The sequence below is a fragment of the Aulostomus chinensis genome, chromosome 23 (assembly GCF_037954235.1).
Source record: "Aulostomus chinensis isolate RoL2024-O1b breed Wild chromosome 23, RoL_Achi_v1.0, whole genome shotgun sequence".
NCBI classification, from domain to species: Eukaryota; Metazoa; Chordata; class Actinopteri; order Syngnathiformes; family Aulostomidae; genus Aulostomus; species Aulostomus chinensis.
In genome coordinates, this window is record NC_141342.1 from 1537361 (window position 1) to 1559928 (window position 22568).

At 39.9% G+C, this 22568-nt stretch overlaps 1 protein-coding gene across 1 annotated transcript; it reads left to right on the forward strand.

Annotated features, from left to right (window-relative positions):
* Window positions 1-545: 545 nt before the first annotated feature.
* On the forward strand, window positions 546-21541 carry lrrc45 (leucine rich repeat containing 45). Its single transcript, XM_086195821.1, has 18 exons — window positions 546-655; window positions 3576-3897; window positions 4610-4671; window positions 6296-6366; window positions 8107-8285; window positions 8596-8724; window positions 9248-9360; window positions 9709-9767; window positions 10767-10844; window positions 11836-11971; window positions 12999-13076; window positions 13548-13659; window positions 13754-13824; window positions 14449-14541; window positions 15013-15105; window positions 15546-15719; window positions 16159-16306; window positions 18344-21541. The coding sequence occupies exons 2-18, from the start codon at window positions 3669-3671 to the stop codon at window positions 18541-18543; spliced, it is 2025 nt and encodes a 674-aa protein (XP_086051947.1). The 5' UTR covers window positions 546-655; window positions 3576-3668; the 3' UTR covers window positions 18544-21541.
* Window positions 21542-22568: the final 1027 nt, after the last annotated feature.

Below are 22568 nucleotides of genomic sequence, written 5' to 3' on the forward strand. Positions count from 1 at the left end.
CACATTCTGTGTCACAGTAGTGTATTTACGAACGTTATAGTTCAGTAAGCAACTTAATAATCAGTGACATCAGTCACCATCTGCCAGTTTTCACGGTTCATGACTGTAACTAAATGAAAAACAAGCAGAATGTTAAGCTAAACCATGCACAGATAACTTTTGTTGTGATTTGGGGCTATTCAAATAAAATTGTCTTGACTTGTATAAAATACACTGAAAGCTGCAAATATGTATGTTACCTCAACAGATTTTCACATTCAAAATAATCATTTTTTTCCACAGAAAACCTCTGTATGAAATGATTTTAAATATGTAACAGTACACGTACAATTGTTAAATTATAATAAAATATTTCTGTCCACTTAACTGCTCACTCTATTAATGTCTGTTATTTGGGCTTACCCCTTAACCCATGGTTTATTCTCTATTTTGATGTTCTGAGGTTTTTCACTGTTAAGATTTATTTTTAATATACTTTTACACTCAGTTAAAGGGTAGTAAACGCTACCATGTTGAGACTACACTGACCAAGATGCTTTGCGCCAACGTACATCGACTTCCTAGTTACTTGTCCTTTGACTTAGCTTTCTTTGCATGTCAGCAGTGAGCAACAACAACAGAAGGAAGGAAGATTGAAGCCGGTGTTGTCGCTAGGGTTTGTCCTATTCTCTTCTCAATTATTTTCACTAATTTTCAGGAAGTGTTCCTATCAGAAAAACTTTTGCGTATCGATTAACCCTCGGGAGGCTTCGATTTAGCGTAGCGGCATTGATAACGTAAACCATTTACTTCTGCTCGCTGAAGCAAGCCCCATACTCTTTAAATATTATACCGATTCAATTTCGGAACTAACATCATTCATATTCTAATTCGGCCAGTGTATTGTTGCAACAAGCAGCATTGACGTAACTGAAATTGATACTTTTGTGTCACACTGCTCGTTCCCGCCCCCAGTGTGTGTAGCCGTCGGGTCAGTACAGAATTGTTAAATGTGTGTTTTGAATTGTTTTTTGTAAGATAATATGTTGCCGAATTGAAGCTGTAATCCCTGCAGTTTACAGAAAGTTTTTCTCGTTATGCAGTTCATTTGATATATTTGCCGAAACTATAATGCACTTTAAAATTGTACTTTTTTATATTGAGATCCTGTCTACGATGGATACAACGGACAATGCTTGACAACTCCAAGGTGCCTTAGGTTGGACAACTGCAAATGATTACTTTAGCCTTTAGTGCTGCACAGTATTTATTCGCAGTGTCAACCTGTGCAATCTAAAAACCTCAAAAACGCAGCTATTATTTTTGCACAAATGATGCAGAAATTGTTCCTTGTTTGTAAACTACATCTTTGTCATTGCCATTTATTTGATTTAGTATAAGCATTTTTTATTTGAAAGCAGTAATACACAAGAAATATATATGAGTATAGAAATACACATTCACGTACACAACTCATAATTTATTACCAAGTAAGTAAACTCATGACACCACCTAGTAATTATATGGCAATAATGTACATGGTAATTGCGTTCACAGTGGTTGATAGATATTAGTTTTCTCAATGGCTGATGTCAGTATCAGAGCAGGCTGGCAGATGGCCAGTACTCTAATGCCAATATCAACTTGTTTTTGGGGGGAGCATTTAATTCAATGATAATTCCATAATAAACAATAATGAGAAAGAAATGTACAGAACTTGAAAGAAAGTGCATTAAGTAAATGTCAACACAGGTAATAACTAAACTCTATAAAAAATATGTAAACTAAAATTGAACAATCTTAGTGTGCACAGCAGCATCCTGCCAGCAGCATCTTTATTTTTTGATACCAAAGAACATTATCATGAACATTATTTCAATTTACTGATGCATTTTTCATTTTAAGACTGAGAAACATTTGAATACACAATATGGGCATTCTTTTTTCTGAAGTAGAACCTTTTTTTTCTCCAAATCATGAAGCAATATTAGCTTCACCAGATGAAGCTGAAAAATAATCAAGAGACTCAAGGTTCAATACTGGAAGTCACTGCTGTTGTGACCTATGGAATCGGGTTACTTAAAGATGCAGGACGGAGGGGATAATTAGACAGGCAGAAACTGTGGCGGCCAGTTTCCTTACCTTTTTGCTCCTTACCTCGCTTTGCATCTTGCTGGATTGTTGTTAACTCTGTTTGTTCTTTCCATGTTGAAATCATCAGGACTGTGATGGTAATGTGTCACCAAGCTAATGAATTTAAACAAATTTTTGTAAAAAGTAATTAAGGCTACTTTATTCCCTTCGCCACTTTTGTTTCATAGCTGTCCACTCATGATGTGTGTGTGTGTGTGTGTGTGTGTGTATATATACACACACACACACACACACACACACACACACACACACATATATATATATATATAAAAGTTTAAGTATAACACATATACTTATCTCATGGACAAGCCCAGTGTTTATATGCAGGAATGACTGTTTGCATACTTATAATTATATGCATATAAGTACGTATTTTGTAGTTCTGTGAACGAGACAAGACACAGGTTCAGAGGTGTGCAAATTTAAGAGCAGACACAAACATTGCCTTTAGGTCCATCAGGATGGCAATAAATAAATGATTTGATTATGTCACACGATCAAATACAATTAAAGTAACAACACACGCAGTAAAGGCAAAGGCAAATTTATGTGTATAGCACCATTCATACACAGGACAATTCATAGTGTTTTACAGAGGTAAAGAGAGAATTACAAGTTAGAATCAGTTTAAAATCGAAGACATGAATTAAAACATTAAAAAAATCAATAAAACAGTTCAAGATCAATTCGACAGCAGACAAATCAATATTAAATCAATCCATTAATACCAAATCACCCAGATCAATCCCAAATCAATACAGTAGATCCACGTACCGATGCATTTAAAGCAGGTTCTTCCCGAGTACACGATTTGAAGAATCTGCCCATTTGATGACCTGGATCTATAATATTCTTCTGTTTTTAGCAAAGTCATATGATCACCTGTGAATATTGAACACTTCTATCCATCTTTATGATGGTTGGTGTAATTTAGGGTCACATAATCTCCTTGTCTAGATACTAGAATGATGTGGAGGCCCCTTTCAACCTCAATGATGTTCATCATCTTTGGAATGTGTTGTGTAGAAACCTGGTTTGCTTTGAGATACGATGTATTACATATGCGGAACAAAGGATAATCTAGAAAAGAAAGACATTTTTTATTTGATGACAAGGCTATGGATAGATTTTTTTTCTTCTTCATATATATATATTCTTACTTTATATGGACTATTACTATTTCCTAAATGTAAATGGAGAGGGAAGTAACCCCACATCAGTCACTTGAAATATGAATTAAAAGTATACCTGTAGGCACTAAAAGGACTACAAACTGACAAAACTAAAACATTAACATTAAAATGTACCTCTGTTATTACTGCTATTCTTAACTGGTTGGATTTTTGTAATTTTCATAAAACGTTACATATAAATATACATCTACAGCTTCATGAAACATCCGTTGTTCAAGTTTGTAAATTCCCTGTTTTCTCTTAAATCAGGTCAAGGCCATGCTTGATGACCAATCGCCAAAAGGAAGAAGTGAAGACATTTTTTCTGCATTTTAAATGAAAGGGGAAAAGTACTGACCCAGAATGGAGGATTTCAGGCGGACATACTTACGTCTGTGTAAAGAGGGAGGCATGGATCCCCAGGAGAGTATTGTAGCCCACCTCAAGGAGAGCAGGAGCAGTCATAGTCCTCGGTTGGACCTGAGTGGACATAGCCTGTCTACAGACACCTGCACGGTGTTGGGGAGGGCCCTCCAGAAAGACACCCTCTTTTCAGAAGTGTCGCTCAGTGACTGCATGCTGAGTGAAGAAGGTGATTGTCTGTTGTGAAGCTAAAATTATTGAACAGACATGCAGATGTATGGTATACCCTTACATCTGAGTTGATTGGTGTTAGATTGATGCAATGGTTTGCACACATGCTGTTGAAAATAAACCTCTCGGATCAGTTATCTTAATTTTTGTGTTAAGACTAATTTTACGTGCCGCCTGCAGCAGCTGCCGACCAATCAAATGCAGTTAGATTTTTGACAGTTTTATATCCTGGCTTGGATTATTCAGTATGTTTTTGTGATTGTCCCCAAATCCCATGAAAAGGCCCAATTGAGCAACAGCATCCTTGTGGTTTCATCTCCAAGTCGTGTTTTTTTTTTTAATAATGGCTCACAAGATTCTAAAACAGTTGTACCGGTAATGGTTATCAAACATGTCACTCAGTCCAATAGTGTGGCTCATTTATGTGTTTTTGAAATACAATTTAATGGACCAAGTTGTCATTAGCCTCAGGTGTGACTGTGAGAGTGAATGGTTGTCTGTCTACATGTGTTGGCCCTGCGATGGACTGGTGACCCGTCCAGGTTGAAGCCCGCCTCTCACCTAGGCTCCATTCCTCCTGTGACCCTTAACAGGATAAACAGTAGAAAATGAATGGATGGAAGTTGTCATTAGTTTGCCTCCATGTGTGGGACATATTTACCACATCATGTATAACAGTTTCAGCTTCCATGCATGTGTGTGATTCTCAGGTGCCAAGGCATTCCTGACTGGATTGTTCAGCAACACAACTGTGAAAGTCCTGGATCTTAAGGTAACATACATCATTGGATGCCTTTTCATGAAACTTGTGTTTTGATGTCGTTTTTTTTCTTTTTTTTTTTAATTGTTTCAGTCTTTATTTGAACAACAGGAGATTTAGCACAACCCAGCCCACAGAACAGGGGTATTTCTTCCTGGAGCTCATCTTCTCATGTCTGGTCTGGAGGTCCATGTTGGTCAGGGATGTCCGTGGAGATGCCATCAGTAGCTTCGTAGCAGGCTGTCCTCATGTCATCCTGAATCCACCCTGGGCCTGAGTGCAGAAGTTCTGCCCGGTGTCCTTTTACCACTCAGCCTCAGGGTCATAATCTGAGTCCTCCTTGGCAGTGGCAGCGAGGGTGGAAATACGGTGCAGTAACCCTGAAGTCAGCTGCTCCACATGGTGAGGACCGCCAGATATTTGGAAGACCTTGACCTCCTGGTCCTCCGCGTCCATGGCAGTGATCCTCACTCTCTTGGCGCCGTCCTTGTCCACCTGCATCTGCGACCAAATTGTGGTGTTCAGTAGCACCCGCAGGCTGCCGTTGGCCCTGATCACCAGGCGGGACTGCTTTGTACCATCTGTCCCCAGCAGGTCATTTAGCCTCAGGGACCCTCGGCCTTTGTCCACCCACGACTGACCGGACTTGTCGAAGACAAACAATTTGCACTGCAACTGCAAAATGTTTTCTTCCGATTCCTCCCCAGTTTTAACAGCGACCTCTTCTAAAGTGCTGGACTTCTTGGCCGTAGACTCTGTGAGTGCTGCTGCAGACTCCAACAGAGAGGTTGTGGAAGCAGGGGCAGCTGAAACCTCTGTCTCACTTTCACTGGAGGACTTGCAGTTGGTGAGACTCTGCCAGCCCCCAGACGTTGCCCAGCCGTAGGAACTGCTTACATTATTAAATTCATTGTTGGCAGAGAGGTACTGCATGAAGTAGTTGCTGCAATTTTCTGGCAGAGGCACGCTGTTATTGGTTGACTCATCTGTTCTGTGTTCATCCGGCTTGGCTCGGTCTTTAATATTCTGACCGAACACAAATGACTGCTTGGTCTCCTCTATGTTTGCAGCTCCATCTTGGTCACCACTTGTATTATTGTCCTCGTTGTCACCATTGGTTTGGGTGGCTGTGCGCTCAGTGTTGTCGCAGGAGGAAGTTCGAGGCACCATCTGAATCACTGAAGGCCGGACAGCACTGCAGCCCTGCTTTTTTTTTTTTTAACCTGTCCTAACCTTGGTGCAGTTAGCAAAAGGGGCAGCAGTGGACCCACTCCCTGCCCCAGCTGCCCCCCCATCCCAACATGGGTGCAGGATGCGTGTTGTGCGTGCGAATGTAGATGTGATGATGTGGATGACTAGAATGTAGTTAAAATTGGCAGAGGCACCCAGGGCATGGGAGCCCCGCCGGTTGCAGACGGCAGAGTCTCCCAGTACATCCTCATGCACTCCCCCAAGCCCTAAATGTCTACGATGTGATTAAAATTGGGGGGGTCCAGCCCCTCAAGGCCTAGTGATACATGAGATGTGATGTGATGGGACAGAGAGGCAATGACAGGGGCTGAGGAATGGGCCAGACCTGCAGGGGGCCAACTTTTGATGTGTTTTGATGTCAGTTAATGCAAATTATTATTCACAGGGAAACAACCTGCGATCAACCGGGGCTGAAGTGTTGGGGAAATTGTTGGCATGTAACAAAACTCTACGAAGGTAATGACTACAATACAGTATAAATATGGCTTTAATATAAACACCACTGGCCACTAGTCCAAAACACAGGACTGTTTTCCTGAATTTATTGTCTCTCCTGCTCCAGGAACATCTGACCAATCAACATAGAACAGTCTGGCCTGATTTGTAATGACACGTTTTTATTTGCTTTGATGATGGAAAACATGCCATTTTATGAACTCACTTATTCAGAACGGGGGCATATAGGAAACATGATTAGTGAGGTAATGTAATAATCAACCTGGAATTATCTGTACTGTGAAGGTGCTGGACTTTCAGCAGCAGCATACTTTGTACGCCAAAGAGTTAAGGGTGTTATATACAAGCATTCCTGTCACTATTCCTAGAGGTTGGCAATTGATGTCTGCATGTGGAGTGTGGGATTTTCTGGATAAAAACCCCATGTCTTTCTGACAAGCAGCTCTCTAATTGATACAGGTTTCTGTGGAGGGAGTGATTGTCATTTGCCAGTTAGTGGAAGCATACATAGAATTTATGTATGAAGACCCAGCTACAACTAGAAGAATGAGAGCAACATTGATTTATATGCCATAATCTATGCCACCCATTCATTAGATGGTAATCAGCCGAGATTATGGTCGGATCTACTCGTGCCGTAATGTTAGAAAAGAGAGGTTGAAAAGGCAGTTAATTTACCACTTTTTTGCTAGCTCTCCCTCCTGGCTGTGGCTGCTGCAACTGTGTTTTATGGCTCTCAATCCCACTTAGTTGTGACTCTGTATTTGGATATTTGTAACTCTGTTTGGATATTTTCCACTGTATTATTTCTACTTAGCTTACCAAAGCTGCTGGAATACACCCCCCCCCCCCCAAGCAACCAAACTAGACGTGTGTAAAACTTTAAACGTTTTTCAGAAAGCAGGTTCAGTAAACATTAGACCCCAACCCTGAGAGTTGAGAAGCTTGATGTTGCACCATTGAAAATGATTGAACCAAATTAAGTTTAAGGAACTAAAAAAATGGCCGTGTGATGGTCCAGGGTGTACCTCACCTCTCACCAAGTGTCAGCTGGGATAGGCTCCAGCCCCCCCGTCCCCTACCCTTAATGGATAAGCAGTATAGAAAATGGATGGATGTAACTAGAGAAAATGATTACAGCCTCTGTGTTCATCTGTTTTAAGTGTTAAGCATCAGAGAAGATCAGACAGGAAACAGATCAGCTTTATTTTCGGATCGGATTTTTTTTTCTCATTCCTGTAAATGCTGTTGTCATGCATGGATAGACATTTCCTCACAGGAATGTCAGTTTTTTAATAATAGTAGGCCTGCCAGTCAGTTTAAGAAAATAAGTAATTTTGTGTTTCATAATTCATTGATCTAAAACAAATCACATTTATCAATTTTTGCTGTCATAAATATATGCTGTCGTACATATTTCATTTCGAATAGATTTTGGCAAATGTATGGGTGAATGAATAGCTAAATTGTAGAGGTCTTGTTCTTTTAATTTCTGGAAGACAAGATGCAGCTAAGGCTTATTGCTGCCCTCCACTGGTTACTTGTAGCTCTCCACTTACAAGCTAAATTCAAGCATGGGTTCAAGGGCAAGGGCTTGATTAATTGCATCAATTTGAAATGATTAATTAAAATTAATCTAGTCTTTTGCCAACCCGAAATATTATTATTGTTACTATAATTAGTTTTAGAACACCAAACAGCATGTTTTGCTGTCTGTCATCGTGCTTTTACTGTGCACAGGTTGATATTGGAGTGGAATGCACTGGGAGTGTGGGATGAAGCCTTCTCTCTCTTCTGTGAGGGTTTGGCCTCCAACAGCGTTCTTACACACCTTGACCTGCGCAACAATCAGATCAACCACCATGGAGTGTCTGAGCTTGCTCTGGCGCTCAAATGCAACAGCACTCTGGAAGTTCTAGGTGACACAATCATTCAAAATATGTATTTTTGTACACTCCTGTTCTTTGATTTTATTCTATATGAAGCAACGTTTCTGCTTTGAGGTTTTTTTTGGTTTTCTTGGCGGGTTTTTCATTCCAAGTGTGTTTTAGATGGGTAGAATGACATCTCACATATTTTGCAGTTAACAAGTTTTTGAATGTATTTTTTTAACTTTTTTTTTTCACAAAGTTGTGAAATTAAAATCCCTTCAAAATATGTCAATTGCCTGTTTTTTCCCGCTTAACTGTAGATTTGCTGACTACACATTTTCTGACGGACTATTCACAGATCTGAGGTGGAACAACATTGGTCTGCTGGGTGGCAGATGCCTCCTGGAGGCTCTGCAGAAGAACAAGAGCATAGTAGAGTTGGAATTGGCAGGCAACAACATTCCCAGCGACACACTCAAAGCACTTGGTATGCTGCTGTCTTTCTGCTTGAACACAATTGTACCTCATTTTGTTGTGCTGCAGGTCATTTGTTCACTTTGTTGTGTCTCAAAAAACAGGAAATTGGATTCCTTCTATGTCTTTAATGTACTACTTCATCAGCGTTACTGACATTCATTGGAGTTAGGTTTGGTCTTGTTTGTCTAGGTCTTGTGACATTTGTAGCTGTTCACTTATCTTATGTGATTTAGTTTGTGAAAAACCATCCAGCAGTCACAATTCTCAGCTTGATTTTTCATCTTCAGTGTTGGAGTACTAATTGAGGTTCCATCTGGGATTTGAAGTGTATCCACATGGCTGCCGGTTGAATAATAATAATTTATTCCAGCGGTCAATGCTGAGAAGTAATATAATTACCATACCGTGGACTGCTACGAAAGCATCAACATCATCCTCAAGGGATATCTGTCAAATTGTATACATCCTCCCCTTTGATGCCAGGGTTCTGTCTTTTCATTCTGTACTCATTTGCTTGTTTTTAACCCCTTCAGAGCAGACCACAGGGCACAACACAGACAGACAATCCACTTTGAGAGAGAGCCATGGCAGGACCCAGGTTCTCAGCAAGGAGATTCAGAATCTGAAGCAGGAGAAGGGCCGGCAGGTAACCCTTCAACGAACCACCTAAATGCCTCATTGTAATGTTACCTGTTTGGATATGATTAAAATTACAGGGGAAGGTCCTCCTTCTCCTCAGCGTTTTTTCTTGACCACAGGGGGAGGATCTCAGTTGCAGATTTTATAGCATTTTTTTTTAATATACTGACAAATACTACCTAGAAAACCTCCCTGTGGCTGATGTTTGAACAGTACATCTGGTTTGCTTTTTGGGTAACTGATGGTTTTTTTGTTATTTGTTTGGTTCTGTTTGCTTACTCCATTCAAAATTAATGTTTGAGATATGATTCTGGACAGAAATATTGTTTCTGTCTTTTTGTTGTTCCTCTTTCAGTTCCAAAGCCTGATGGAGACAATAGACAGGCAGAGGGAGGAGATGGGGCGCTCCAACAGGTGATAGCACATGTTACTGTCTGCGTACGATCAATGGGGTTCATGCATGAATCATGCACATTTTTTTTTTGTATGAGTGAAGAACAGTCAGTGTCAGTGTCAGTTTAAAACAGGCAGTGACAATTGTGGTGTGTTCCGCACCAGGCATAGGGTGTCCCCTATGAAGAGGGTTCATCTTAGATTCATCATTGTCTGAATAATGCAGTATGCGGCGCACAGATTCACGTCTTGGGCATACTGGGCAGAAAGGACACGCTTTCATGCCGCACTATTGTTGGATGATATGCTGTTGAATCTAACAAAAATTCTGCCGGAGATGTTAGCTTATTGGTCGGTGTTAATAGAGTGATTATTTATTTACTTAAAAAAGGAAATCAAGAGGTGACAAATAATGAGAAATTCACATGCACTTGCTCTGCTCAGGATACTGAAAGCTAATTAGCTACCAAGACACAGCAGATGAGAGCTCATTACACACCTGAATAGCCACAAGATATAAAGAATAGTCTGCTTTGTTCAATGCAATAATGTAGTTAATGTAATGGACCATAGAAGATCATCTGAACCCCACCAGTGACAAGCTTATTCGTGTGTCAAATGTCTTTGTTATATTTTGTGGGAAGTAAGTTGGGCTTACACTCAAGGCAAAACATTGGGAACATACTGTCTGAGTTGGCATGTTGTTTTCAAGTTGGAATGTTCCTTCAAGAAGAAAAAAATTCATGCATGAGTTCCATTAGTCTTAATCCTGGTTTAAGACTGAGGCATTAAGCCTCTCAAACTCATTGTCACATAATGACATCCTGTTACTCTTCCACCCACATACCTCTCAGTCCTATGGTGCCAAAATTAAACCTGGATTAGAATTTAGTTAACACGTGACCTATACAATGGTCAGTTTATTTAAAAAATAATATTGAGATTATAAAACCAGAATGAATGTGCAAAATAATCAGATTTTGCTCCTATGACCTCATTTTTTTCTCTTGTCATTATTAGATCCACTTCCATGCAGATCGGTCAACTCCAAGAAGCTCTAAATGAAAGGAAGTCAGCTGTGAACTCTCTCACTGCCAAGTAATCATTTCTTCTTCATTCATGCAATATTCTCCATCTGAAAAACAATGTCATCTCCTCACAAGGAATATTCCTCAATCAGGCACAAGATTGTGTTTCAGACTAAAAGCACGGTACCGCTCAGTTAAGATCTAGGGATGTCAGGGAATTTAAAAGACAGCTCTGCTCATAATCATGAGAGGAATTCAAGTGCATCATGACTTCTGGATAAAAATGATCAAGTTTTAGAGTATGTGTCATAAGATTATATTAAAGGTTGAAGTATCAGATAAGAAAACATCCAGGTGATTTATTTTAGCATTTTCTAGCAGTGATGTTCTCTTATCAGTTGAATTTGGCTTACTTCAAATGATATTACAGCTTCCCTACAAGAGGAATGACACTTAGATTTCTTCACAGTGGTGTCAGATGGATTTATGTCTATCCCTCATACCAAAATGTGATAAATCTGGAATTAAAATCTAACGCCATTGCAGTTGTAAATAAGAAACACTATTTCAGTCCAAAATGGATGAAGCTCAGGATTACAGCTGGCAACACACAAAAGAGTTAGGAGTGGAGAATGTTGACTAAAATTTTCACCAAATAGTAAGCTTATATCTTCAGCATTATCCCAGTAACACAAGTCAACAAAAGTTAAAAGGACTTTCTTGATAGTTGTAGATTTTAAATGAAGTGTGTTGGATTGCAGGGGGCGGTATGGTTTAAAAGTAGTATGGCCATCTAGCAACTGAAGGGTCACTAATTCGATCCTCACTTCCCCCAGTGACCATGTCAAAGTATCCTTGAGAAAGATATTGAGCCCCTAATTGCTCCTGATAGCCCAGCAACAGACTGGCGATCCGTCCAGTATGAACCCTGCCTCTTGCCCAATGTCAGCTGGGATAGGCTCCAGCCCCCCACGACCCTTAACGGATAAGCAGTATAGAAAATGGATGGATGGATATTGGGTTGCACTAAATGAATGTTGCACATATTGCAATGATTGCAGATTGCAGATGACAGAGGCTGCGCTTGCCCTTGCTGAGCAGAAAAACCACAACATGGGCGAGCTGCTGACAAAAATGAAGGCTGAAAAAGAAGAACAGAGGGAACGGCAGAGCAGAGAGAGGAAAAAACAGCAAGAGGTACAGAAACCGGGGGAGGGAAAACACAGCAACAAAGTAACTTTATAATGAATAGCCACTAAGCTGGTAGCCCACTCTTATTATTTTGATCATCCCAATTTATTTACCAGAGCCCAGGCTAATGTAGCATCAATAAAAACAGGAATGAGCGAGAACATGTGCGGTATATTCAGCAAATATACAGCACAGACTGGAAATACAGAGCTTTTGGATTGTAATATTATGTCAGATAACCGAGAGAAAACAGCTTTTCATCCAAAGAAACGGACCCCCTTGTGCACCATGTGGAGGTATGCACACACCTCTTACATTTATGTACTGGAGCAACAGAAATCCACCCGAGCCATCGGAGGTGAAGCTGTCCTGTGAGGGGGTTGAGGCCAGTGTTTCCAAATTTCTGGGGTATCAATTGAACTGCCTTGCAGTGCCGCAGACCTGCTCATCTGATTGATGTGCCCTTTAAATAGCACTTCACACATAATGCCATTGACCAAAGACCATCCAGTTCTTGCTCTAAGGCACAAATGTTTTCTGGTGTCCCAAATAGCAATGCACCATGGTTGCGCTGAAACACACCTCACTAACATACTTAAGCACCTGCTTGTGCAGGTGTTGTACAAGTTTATTTGCTAGTTAAAGATTGAGGGGGCAGACGTGAAAAAAGTAATGATGCTAGCACTTGACCTTAAAATAAGGCCTACTGTTCATCACCATCATTGTTAGGTAATTATATTATCTTACTTTTTTCTATTGTTGTATATGTTTAAACAATAAAAGCAATACAAAATATATCAATTTGTGATTGTGACCTTGAAATATAGCAGTCATTATTTCTGTAGTTTTGGCTACTTATTATTGAAGCAATTATCAGTAGTACAATTATGGAATGGGATGGAGCATCAGGATCTTTTTCATGTACCTGGACGACAGGCTGGAGGGATTTGGATTGGACACTTTTATAGTTGTAGTTGCTGAGACATTGCTTGAATTAACTCAGATAAAGTCTTTTTTTTTAACCACCCTGCAGGACAGTGTTGCCAGAGAGGGAAAGCTTCTCAGAGAGATACAAAACTTGACAGATACCAATCTCCAACTCAAGAATAAGGTAATATGATCGTAATGATAATGTTTGTGTATTAGTTGCCGTCTCTATCTTGTGAGCTCAAGAGTTAAACAATGCAGCTACATCTTGACCCCTTCCTAACAAAAACAACAATGAGAAATTAGAAAGTAAAGGAGTAGAGTAGATAGTAGTGTAAACACAGCTGTAAGTGAAGTTATAGCAGAAGTAGACTCAATAACAACACTTATGGGAGAACAGAAGTATCGTTCAAGTACTGTATCTTGCATGGGATCACGTGATCCTGTTTGGCTCCAGGAGCTTGTCTATCAATGAAAATACTCTACACTTTCATAGTTGTTTTAAATAAGAGGGGATCCAGCTTAGCTGCAGGACTCAGGTTTTTAGCTTGCAAGATATGCATGGTCATGCCAGGCTAGATTATGTCTATGTGGCTGCTCAGTATATTATGGTAATGTTAAGTGGCTAGTGTGTGTATGTGGTTGTGTGTGACAGGTGGATGAGATGGAGCGCAGGTGCAAGTCTCAGCAGCAGCAAATCTTTGAGCTGAAGATGGAACTAACGAACAGTACAGCAGAGCTAAAACTCCGACTAGCACAAGCCGAAGGTAACAAACACTGAAAAACTAACGCACTCACTGTCAGTGTCATTTTTTTTTTATGAGAAACTCAGGAGAGAGTTTCTGTCTCATCTACTGACAGACCGTCTGGAATTAGAGAAGCGAAGGTCCAAGCAAGTCCTGGAGGACATGGATAGTCTGCGACAGAAAGAGGTGCTGTCTGGGTCTTTGTGAATCTCTGTCCTTGCTAGAAGTACACATCATCGAGCTGTTGATCAAATTCTTTTACGTTGTTTTACTCAAGATTACATTTTTTACGTCTACATTTGAGAGATTTCCTGCTTCCATTGGTAGAGTTAAGATAATTAGAAGGGTGCAAGAGTACATCTTCATAATCATAATTATAACCTGAATGTACAGTGTTATTGTTTTTTTTAATGGATTTTCTTTTCTGAATTTCTAACAACTTTTGTGAGGGGCCTTATAGGGGGTAGATTCAAATATCTTTGATAAAATCAGATAACTAAGGCCCCTTTTACCGTCCAGGACAGGCATGGACAGATTCATTTCATTGCAATCAATTTAGTATGAAAGGATGGTGTTATAAATATTATGATTTATTGTATCCTATCCGTCTACCTGTAAGAGAAGTGTTATATTGATGCCTAAATAGGTCTTGCTTGTACATAAATGAAAATCTTAATGGATAAATTCAAGTGGTCAAAAACAATCATCTGGAATGGCAAATGACAGATCTATGCAACCCATGTATTTATCTGCTGGAACCCTTTATTGTTGCAGTTAGATTTTTATTTCATTGTTCACATTTCCTTAAAGGTTGAGCATGTGAATCGCCATCTAGAAGACAGTGAGAGAGCCCTGCAGGAACGCATCTTTAAACTGGAGGGACAACGCATACAGCTGGAAGAGGTAAGGTCTTTGAATTGTTTTTTTCCTTTTTAAATGTTTTTTGAACAAGTCCCTATATCACACTAAACTTATGTTTGAAGGTACGAGACCTGAGGATCAGGTTTTAAACCTGAACAGTTACCAAGTATACAGTGGTGTCCAACATCAACATCCAAAGTGGGGCAGAGACAAAGACAGATAATGGAGAAAGATGGATATAGAGAATCAAAAAGAGGGACAGCGATAAAGAATGACAGATGGAGTATTCAAAGCATAAGATGTTTTGTAGAACTACTAAGAAAGCAAGAAACTCAGTCGGAGCACACTGAAATGCGAAGGTGCTGGTTCGCTGTGGAACAATGTGCTCCATAAGTCAGGTAAAGGGCTAGCAAACAATTCTTATGTTCATGTGATTAAAAGAATGCACCCAAATCCCGTGAAATGCTCTTTAAATGCGATGTATTGTTATATGGCAACATTCCTCTCTTGCAGGAATTGAGTAAAGCAAAAGCAGCATGTGTGACAGAGAGAGCCCAGGCAGAAGAGGAACTGGGAAGGGTTCGTGCTCAAGTGCGTCTGGAAGAGGTAGGTTTAGAAAATTATGAGGTTGACACCACTTTCCATTCAGCTGTATGATAACTCAGGATTAAAATGGTAATGCCAAATGGTCAACCAGTCAATTTGTATTGTTTCACTTGTAATTTGGCCCCTTGTTTCCCTCAGGGCTGTGTCTAACAAGCATATAAAAATAAGAAGAAGATCTATGCTTTATATGATGTATATTCACTTCTTAAAAATCTTTGATATTGATAACAGACCCGCTGTATCAGTAGGATTCTTAATGTTACTTTGAAGAAAGAAGAAAATGATAGTTAAGTAAACATTATCTGACTGTTGGGTCAGCAGAATTTGGATATCAGAAATGGAATTACGGATAACCAAGACAAATGCTGTACACTTTCAAAGTATGCTCCTCATTCTGTTCCTCCATCTGTTTTTTTCCTCCCTTTGATTACTCTGAGCAGCAGGAGCAGGTGTCATCCTTGGAGGAGAAGCTTCGCTCAGTTCGTTCCTCCCTGCAGGAGGTCCAGCTGCACTGCTCCCAGCAGAAACAGAACATCTCTGAGCTGCAGGCCAAAAACAGCCAGCACAGCGTTGAGACGGACGGTTTACGCCGCAGGATCGAGGAGCTTCAGCAGGTCAGGACACCTGTTGCCTGTTGCACACACATGACATTCTAGACACAAAGGCCTTTCTTTATCAATCAAGTGTAGAAACAGGTGCAGATCTGAGCTTTTGATTCATCTTACTCCAGGGTCAATGTGTGATTTACTAAAATTTTGTATGTAATGAACATGAAACTTCAGGTCATCTTTTGAACTAGTTTGTTTCTTTTCCATCCAAATTTTTACAAAAATCCAATATCTGACAGTTAACAGAACAAGAATAAATCTGAAATTGCCTGACACCTGAATGACCCAACCAGGAAGAAGGTTAAGAAGAGGCAACTCATGGCTGCTTTGCTGTAGGATGGTCTTGTTCATTTCAAATGTTAAAGCAGGGAATAACATGTTGGGCTTTTGTTTTTTTTTTATGTTGACATGCTCTGAGTGCTGAGCAGCTATTGTGCTGTTGCAGGAGCTGTTGGGTAAGGACCAGGAGAAGGTGGCTGAAGTGAGTCGAGTGAGAGTGGAGCTGCAGGAGCAGATTGGACACTTACAGGCAGAGAGGACAGCGCAAGGAGGACTGAAAGAGAAGATCAGCGCTCTGGAGAGGGAGTTGAAAGGTACCCCCTCACAGCTTCTTTTCTAAGCCCTCTGCTCTGCTCATCCCTTCAAGCACTCTTTTCCTATTTACCACGTAGAACTGAAGGTAGTACATTTCATATTGCATTTCATGTAGTGTAAATATGACAGTCCTTAGCAGTTAAAATGTGCTAATTAGTATGATGTCATTCACTTTAGTTGAATCATCAAAATAGGAAGTAACAGGATGACAAGACAAAAGTAGAAGTTAAAAATGTTGGCTCTGACCACTGAACAACAATAGGTAGGTTATAAAGACGTCATGGATCATACCAGACAATATCCTTGAGATTTTGTGGATTGACATTTTTGGACAGTCTTCCTGTTGTTTTTGATCATTGGTCACCATTATCTTCAAGCTAAATGTGCTCATGCTTCATTCTGGTGTCACTACGAAGTGAAGCAGCAGTAAAAAAAACAAAAACAAATTTAAGTATTGTAAGTATTAGAAAGTATTGAATTTGTGAATTTGCCCATCATGGGATGAATAAAGCAGTATCTAATATTTAAAAAGAAAAGTACACTTTGTGCAAAGTATATCTTCAATGAATATATATAATGTATATTCTTGGAGAACTTTGTTTGCATTATGGCATTACTAAAATAAAGCAGTAAGAGAAGGAAGAAAACATGCAGGGAATAGTAGTTCTTATGATCGATTCCAATAATTAAATGGGGAATTTCTGTCTTGTGTCTAAGATATGAACCTTTCTGCTTACAGTATAACACAAATCATACACTGTAGTCATTTCCCATCTATGCAAAAATCAAATACAAGACCCAGGTACTCGCCAGAACACTGCCTTTTCCTTCAATGTATGTCTTGTTTCCTCTGCTCCTCCATCATTTTGAAGTCTGAGGCTCTCAAGTTATGGTTTTGAGCTCCTTGAAGCCAGAGCGTCTAAATCACTGCCCAGCTTCCAGCTTGGACCAAAGAGTAGACAAATTTGTTCAAGTTACATGTGGAGCCTTCTGACCTTGTAATCTTTAAAATCACAGCTGCACATTTGACTTCAAGGACTAAGATTATGAAAACTGTGGGGCACCATGGGTTTTCATGACTGTTGACAAAGTGTGCTCTTGTAAGTCACTTTGGACAAAAGCCTCTGCTAAATGACATCATGTAAAATTACACCATTTATGAACTTGAGTTCATGATATCTTAAGATTTTATACTAGATGAGCCCTTATCCAGCCTCCCTGGTCTGTCAGCCTAACATTTGTGACCCAAATAATTGAATTAGCTGTCGTAGCATTCATGAGACAGCTAGTTATTTTACACAGCCAATACATCTCATCATCCAGATTTTGTTTTTTTAGAAAATTGTACCCTTCTCTTTCTTTCAAAGACAATAAAAACTAGAATAAGAGGGCACTCTGAAACCATCACACTCAAAGGTGATATGATATCTCCAGAACTTGAGTGGGTTCCACATCAATTCCAAAATCAAATTAATTGCTCTTCAACCTATCGTCCTATCAAATTTCATCATTATTCATCAGCAACTTTAAGTTATCAGGCTAAGAGACAAACAAACAGGCCAACACTGGTGATAACATGAGCTCCTTGGTGGAGGAATTTGAGAAGGTTACCTACCCATCACTTAAACAATAGAAAGTAGTAACTCAGCCTCGTATGTTGCTACAGTAAAACAGTGGTAAGGATCAATGTTAGTTCTGCTGCTTCAAAATACCATGTCAAATAATCTTGCATTTGGTTAATCTATACCTTTTTATCTGTAGTAGATTGTTTGACTAAGTTGTCTGTTTTCTACATCATGTGGATTTTTCAAAGAATGTTCTACAAATACAAACCATAACGTGAAAGGGGGGCAGTATCAAGCTGCCAATAATTGTCCATTTTTATAATTAAGGAAGAAAAAGCTTTTACTTGCTTAGAATGTATTTTATTTGGGCAAAATTCAGATATTTTAGACACAAATGCACCCTGTCAGATATTAAATTGATCTGCACTCTTATCTTCAGTGCCTTTCTCCCTTCCTTTCGTTGTCCTGCAGTACTGAGTAGTAACCACCGAGAGGCACTCCTGGACAAAGAGAGTGAGATGTGTTCTTTGCAAGAGAAGTTGCGCCTGAAAGAGGGAGAGATCCAGAGGATGAGGGAGGACGAGGCCAACAGAGCCAGCTATCTGCAGAACGCCATTCTCACTTATGTTCAGGGATCCCCCCTGGGACACTACAGCAGCCCCAAAAAATGACTCTGGGACCCCAGCCCTCAGCTGTAACTGTGCTGGGCAACATGACTGTGAGCAGTAACCCTATCTATCTCAATGTTCAGATCCTATCAATAATAGAGGATTTGAAAAGTCTGAAAGTTCTTACTCCAGTACCTCATCAGAAAGGTGGCCTGCTGTGAATCTACACAACAAAACACAAAGCCTTTTTTCTATCGACTAAATATGACATCACTGCAATAGAAGTCCCAAAAAATACAAAACAGCAGTCAAACAGGGTAGACAACATTCAAACAGAAGCACAAATTTAACTATTCAAATATCACGTACTTTCAAATACTGCATTCGTGCCAAAGAGACTTTACAATGCTGAATACAGGTGAGTAGTCAGATAAATGTGGTGCTTGTTGGCAGGAGGCAGAAGGGGGATGGGCTGCAGTTTAGTTGAAGGTGACATTGCTGAAGGGTAAGGATTCTGAGTGTCTTTTTTTTTTTCATTTATCATTTTTTCTTAAGCCGCACTGCTGGTTTTGCATGCTTTATCTTAAATTACTGCAGATAAATTCCCAAACCATTTCATCATGTAATGTCATCCCTGCTGGATTGTTCACTTCATGGCTGTGAAAACTAACTTCAGCATAGGTTACTCTTCTTTTCTGAGGGAAATTGGTTACAAGGCAAAGAAGCTCAAAATCTCTTTGAGACCAGTTACCTTCTTTTAACTTAATCCCATTTTGGGGGACTCGTTTTAAATCTTTTAAAACTTCTTTTAACCTCTTAACTTAAGTATTTACTTGGAATATTCAGTTTCTAATTGTGACTGATAAATAAGACTGAGACCTGGTGAGATGCAGATGAATGTGACACCTGGATGATTCAAGATGAACTGATTTACTGACAAGTTGTTTTAATGGATCGTGAAATGCTACAGGATCTGAAAATGGCTGGCAGTAATGTCTAGACCACTCAGTCCTAAAGGAGCATATCAACTTTTTGTGAAATAGATACATTGTCCGTCATTTCTTTGAGCAACATAAACAGAGAGACAGGCTTCTTTATCACTGTGTGCATCACAGAGCCTCAGACTCCCACTGGACAGTGGACTGCTGCTTAGCTTAGCTACAGTGAACACTGGCAGTGGAGCGATATATCTCAAAATTCATCAAACACACTTTTCTCCAAAATATTCCATACCCACGTTATTAGCATTTGTGTCTGCTTGCCTGGCTCTAAATAAGAACAATAAGCATTATCCCCAAAATGTTCGAATGTTCCTTTAAGAAAACAGGCACACAAACAGCATGGATCAGGGTCTAACTGTGATTTGTGTTCTTCTACACCTCCCAAAGTCCAGGTTTGTATCCTGAGCTCCATTATGTTGAGCAATGTGAACATTCCAGTTGCTTCCTTTGTGCTCTGCATTGTGTCAAAGATTAGTCTGTTTCATTCATCCATCCATTTTTTTTTCCGCTCATCTGTTAAGTGTCACAGTAGGGGGGGGGCGGGGGCTGGAGCCTATCCCAGCTGACATTGGGCGAGAGCCGGGGTTCACCCGGGATGGGTCGCCAGTCCACCGCAGGGCCATCAAGAGCAATTAGGGGCTCAGGATCTTGCTCAAGGATACTTCCACATTGTCACCAGAGGAAGTGACAGATTGCTGGACAACCACGCTACCTCCAAGCCATACCACCCCCCCCAGTCATTTTTCAGTTTCTGTACATTTCCATGTGTGCTGTAATGTCTCTAAATGCACCAAATATTGTGGGACATTCAAGCAGTAAAACTAAAAACTCATTTAAACCGGACAGGGGAAAATATCATGGGGAAATGAAGTTACAGTTATTTTTGACAGATAATCAAAAAAAGGGTGATTAATCTGCAGAAAATAGTTCTGAAACTGTAATTTAAAAAGTGATACATCTACGCCTGGCTTTTAAAAAGGGGGATCGGAGATGACACGTTGTTATATCTGAAACACGCCTATGATTTATCACAACCTCTGTGCCTGTAGCCTGACAAATGCTCTTGGGTCACGCAGGATTAATCTCCTACATAAATATGGCTATTTTTCTTTGGTCACTCCCTTTATAATGTGTGCCAGTTTTCTTTTTGAATTACCTTTCTCCATCCCTAAAACTTAAGATCATCTATACTCCAAAAAGTGCTAGTACCATACAACTCCTTCATTATTGCATTCTGACTTCTTTTGTTGCCTTATTTGAAATGAATAGTTCAACATCTGAGGATTGATGTAGGCTTTCTCTCTGAAATTCACAGGAGAAGGTGCATCATTTGGTCTCATGTGAAATGTCTTATATTCAAAGCTACAGTCAAAAGCTTGTGACATCATTGCAACACCACACACACACACACACACACACACACACACACACACACACACACACACTAAAGCCACAAAAAGCAAATTTTTCTCAAATTTTCCTAAATTAAACTGCATAGTCTTTTCTAATACAACTTGCTGTTAAGTATCTTGATGTTGGTGTTGCTATTTCTGTATTTTATGTTTCCAGGTGTGTTTTAACTTACTATTGTGTTTTCATATCAATAAAATTTGTTTACTTTTGGAAAAAATAGTTTGCTTTACTTTGATGTGTTAAATATTTTTTTGTAATTGATCTGGATTACTGTAGTTTTGTATACGAGGGAAAACATTTCACCATTATGTGAACTGTGCTCTGGTGGGGTGGGGATGCATGAGGTCACAGGGTCTTGAAACCAAAGATCTTACGTGATCAAGATGGATCACACAGTCCAGTCCCATGAAACCTTAGTCTGTGGTTTCATGTACTTCCTGTGAAGAAGCAGTAGGTGTTGCAATCAGTGACCTAGACAGGGGTTGCAGTAGTATATCCTGCCATATAATAAAAAAAAATTAACAATTAAGAATTCATTTTTTCTCATCAGAAATAATAAGTTCATGCTACTTCCATTTCTCGAGAGATCATTGTAACTGACAAGTATTCCTTGATGCTGTAATGTTTTCTCTAGATGTGCAATAATATGTGCCGTGTATATGCATATATGATATTTAAGATGTTGCTATCATATGAGGGGCAGCATGGTGGTGCAGTAGTTAGCACTCCTCACAGCAAGAAGGATCTTTCTGTGTGAGTCTCCATGTTCTCCCTGTTCCTGCTGGGTTCTCCCTGGTACTCCAGCTTCCTCCACAGTCCAAAGACATCAAGAGGGACCAGGTTAATCCAGACTCTAAATTGACCGTAGGTGTGGCTGGGAGAGCCAATCGTTGTCTGTCTCTATGTGTTGGCCCTGCCATGGACTGGTGACCCGTCCAGGGTGAACCCTGCCTCTCGCCTGAAAGCTGCTGGGATAGGCTCCACCCCCCCCCCCCCCCATGACCCTTAACAGGATAAGTGGTAGAAAATGGATGGATGGATTGATGGATATTATATGCATGAGAACATGTTTGTATGACAGTTGCATTTTGTACACATACTGAAAAACACAGCATTCTAAATTTGAAAAGGTATTGTTTTTCCTCTGTTCACAATTCATTTTGAAAAGCCCATAAATTGTTTATTTCCAACATTGTTTTTCCTTCTGTTGATACAAATGTTAGACCAGTTTTGATCATTGGAAATAGACCTATCCAATAAAAAAAATGACCCATATTTTCCAAAACCAGTGACATGCAGTGGTGCATCCCTACTTTCCATAGATGGTTATTGTAATCTGATTACCTCACATACTGCAAAACAAATCCAGACTCAGAAAACTGCAAAACAAACCACAAGGCATGACAAGGGAGGAAAAGACTGAGGATGTAATGTGGCAGATTGCCAATTCTGGGTGTTTTCATTCCTGATGATGGTCTTCATTTTTTGACCCTCAGCCTTGAAGTAGCAGCGACTGTAAGCCATTTCAGTGCTGTGAGAATAGGATTGATGTTTGTAGCCAGAGGTCAGTATTGTCACGGTTTTCTCGAAGCGAAGACGGAAGTAACCGAAGTGAAGCCTCTCATTCTCTACGAAGACACCCTTTTATCCCTTTAAACGGTCTCGGTACTTTCC

What these genes read in the sequence shown, in the direction of transcription:
- lrrc45 (XM_086195821.1), top strand. Translation starts at nt 3,669, where the DNA reads ATGGAGGATTTCAGGCGGACATACTTACGTCTGTGTAAAGAGGGAGGC. An exon ending in TGTAACAAAACTCTACGAAG is followed by an intron (nt 6,367 to 8,106) that starts GTAATGACTACA and finishes TACTGTGCACAG; the next exon opens with GTTGATATTGGAGTGGAATG. An exon ending in CAGCACTCTGGAAGTTCTAG is followed by an intron (nt 8,286 to 8,595) that starts GTGACACAATCA and finishes GACTATTCACAG; the next exon opens with ATCTGAGGTGGAACAACATT.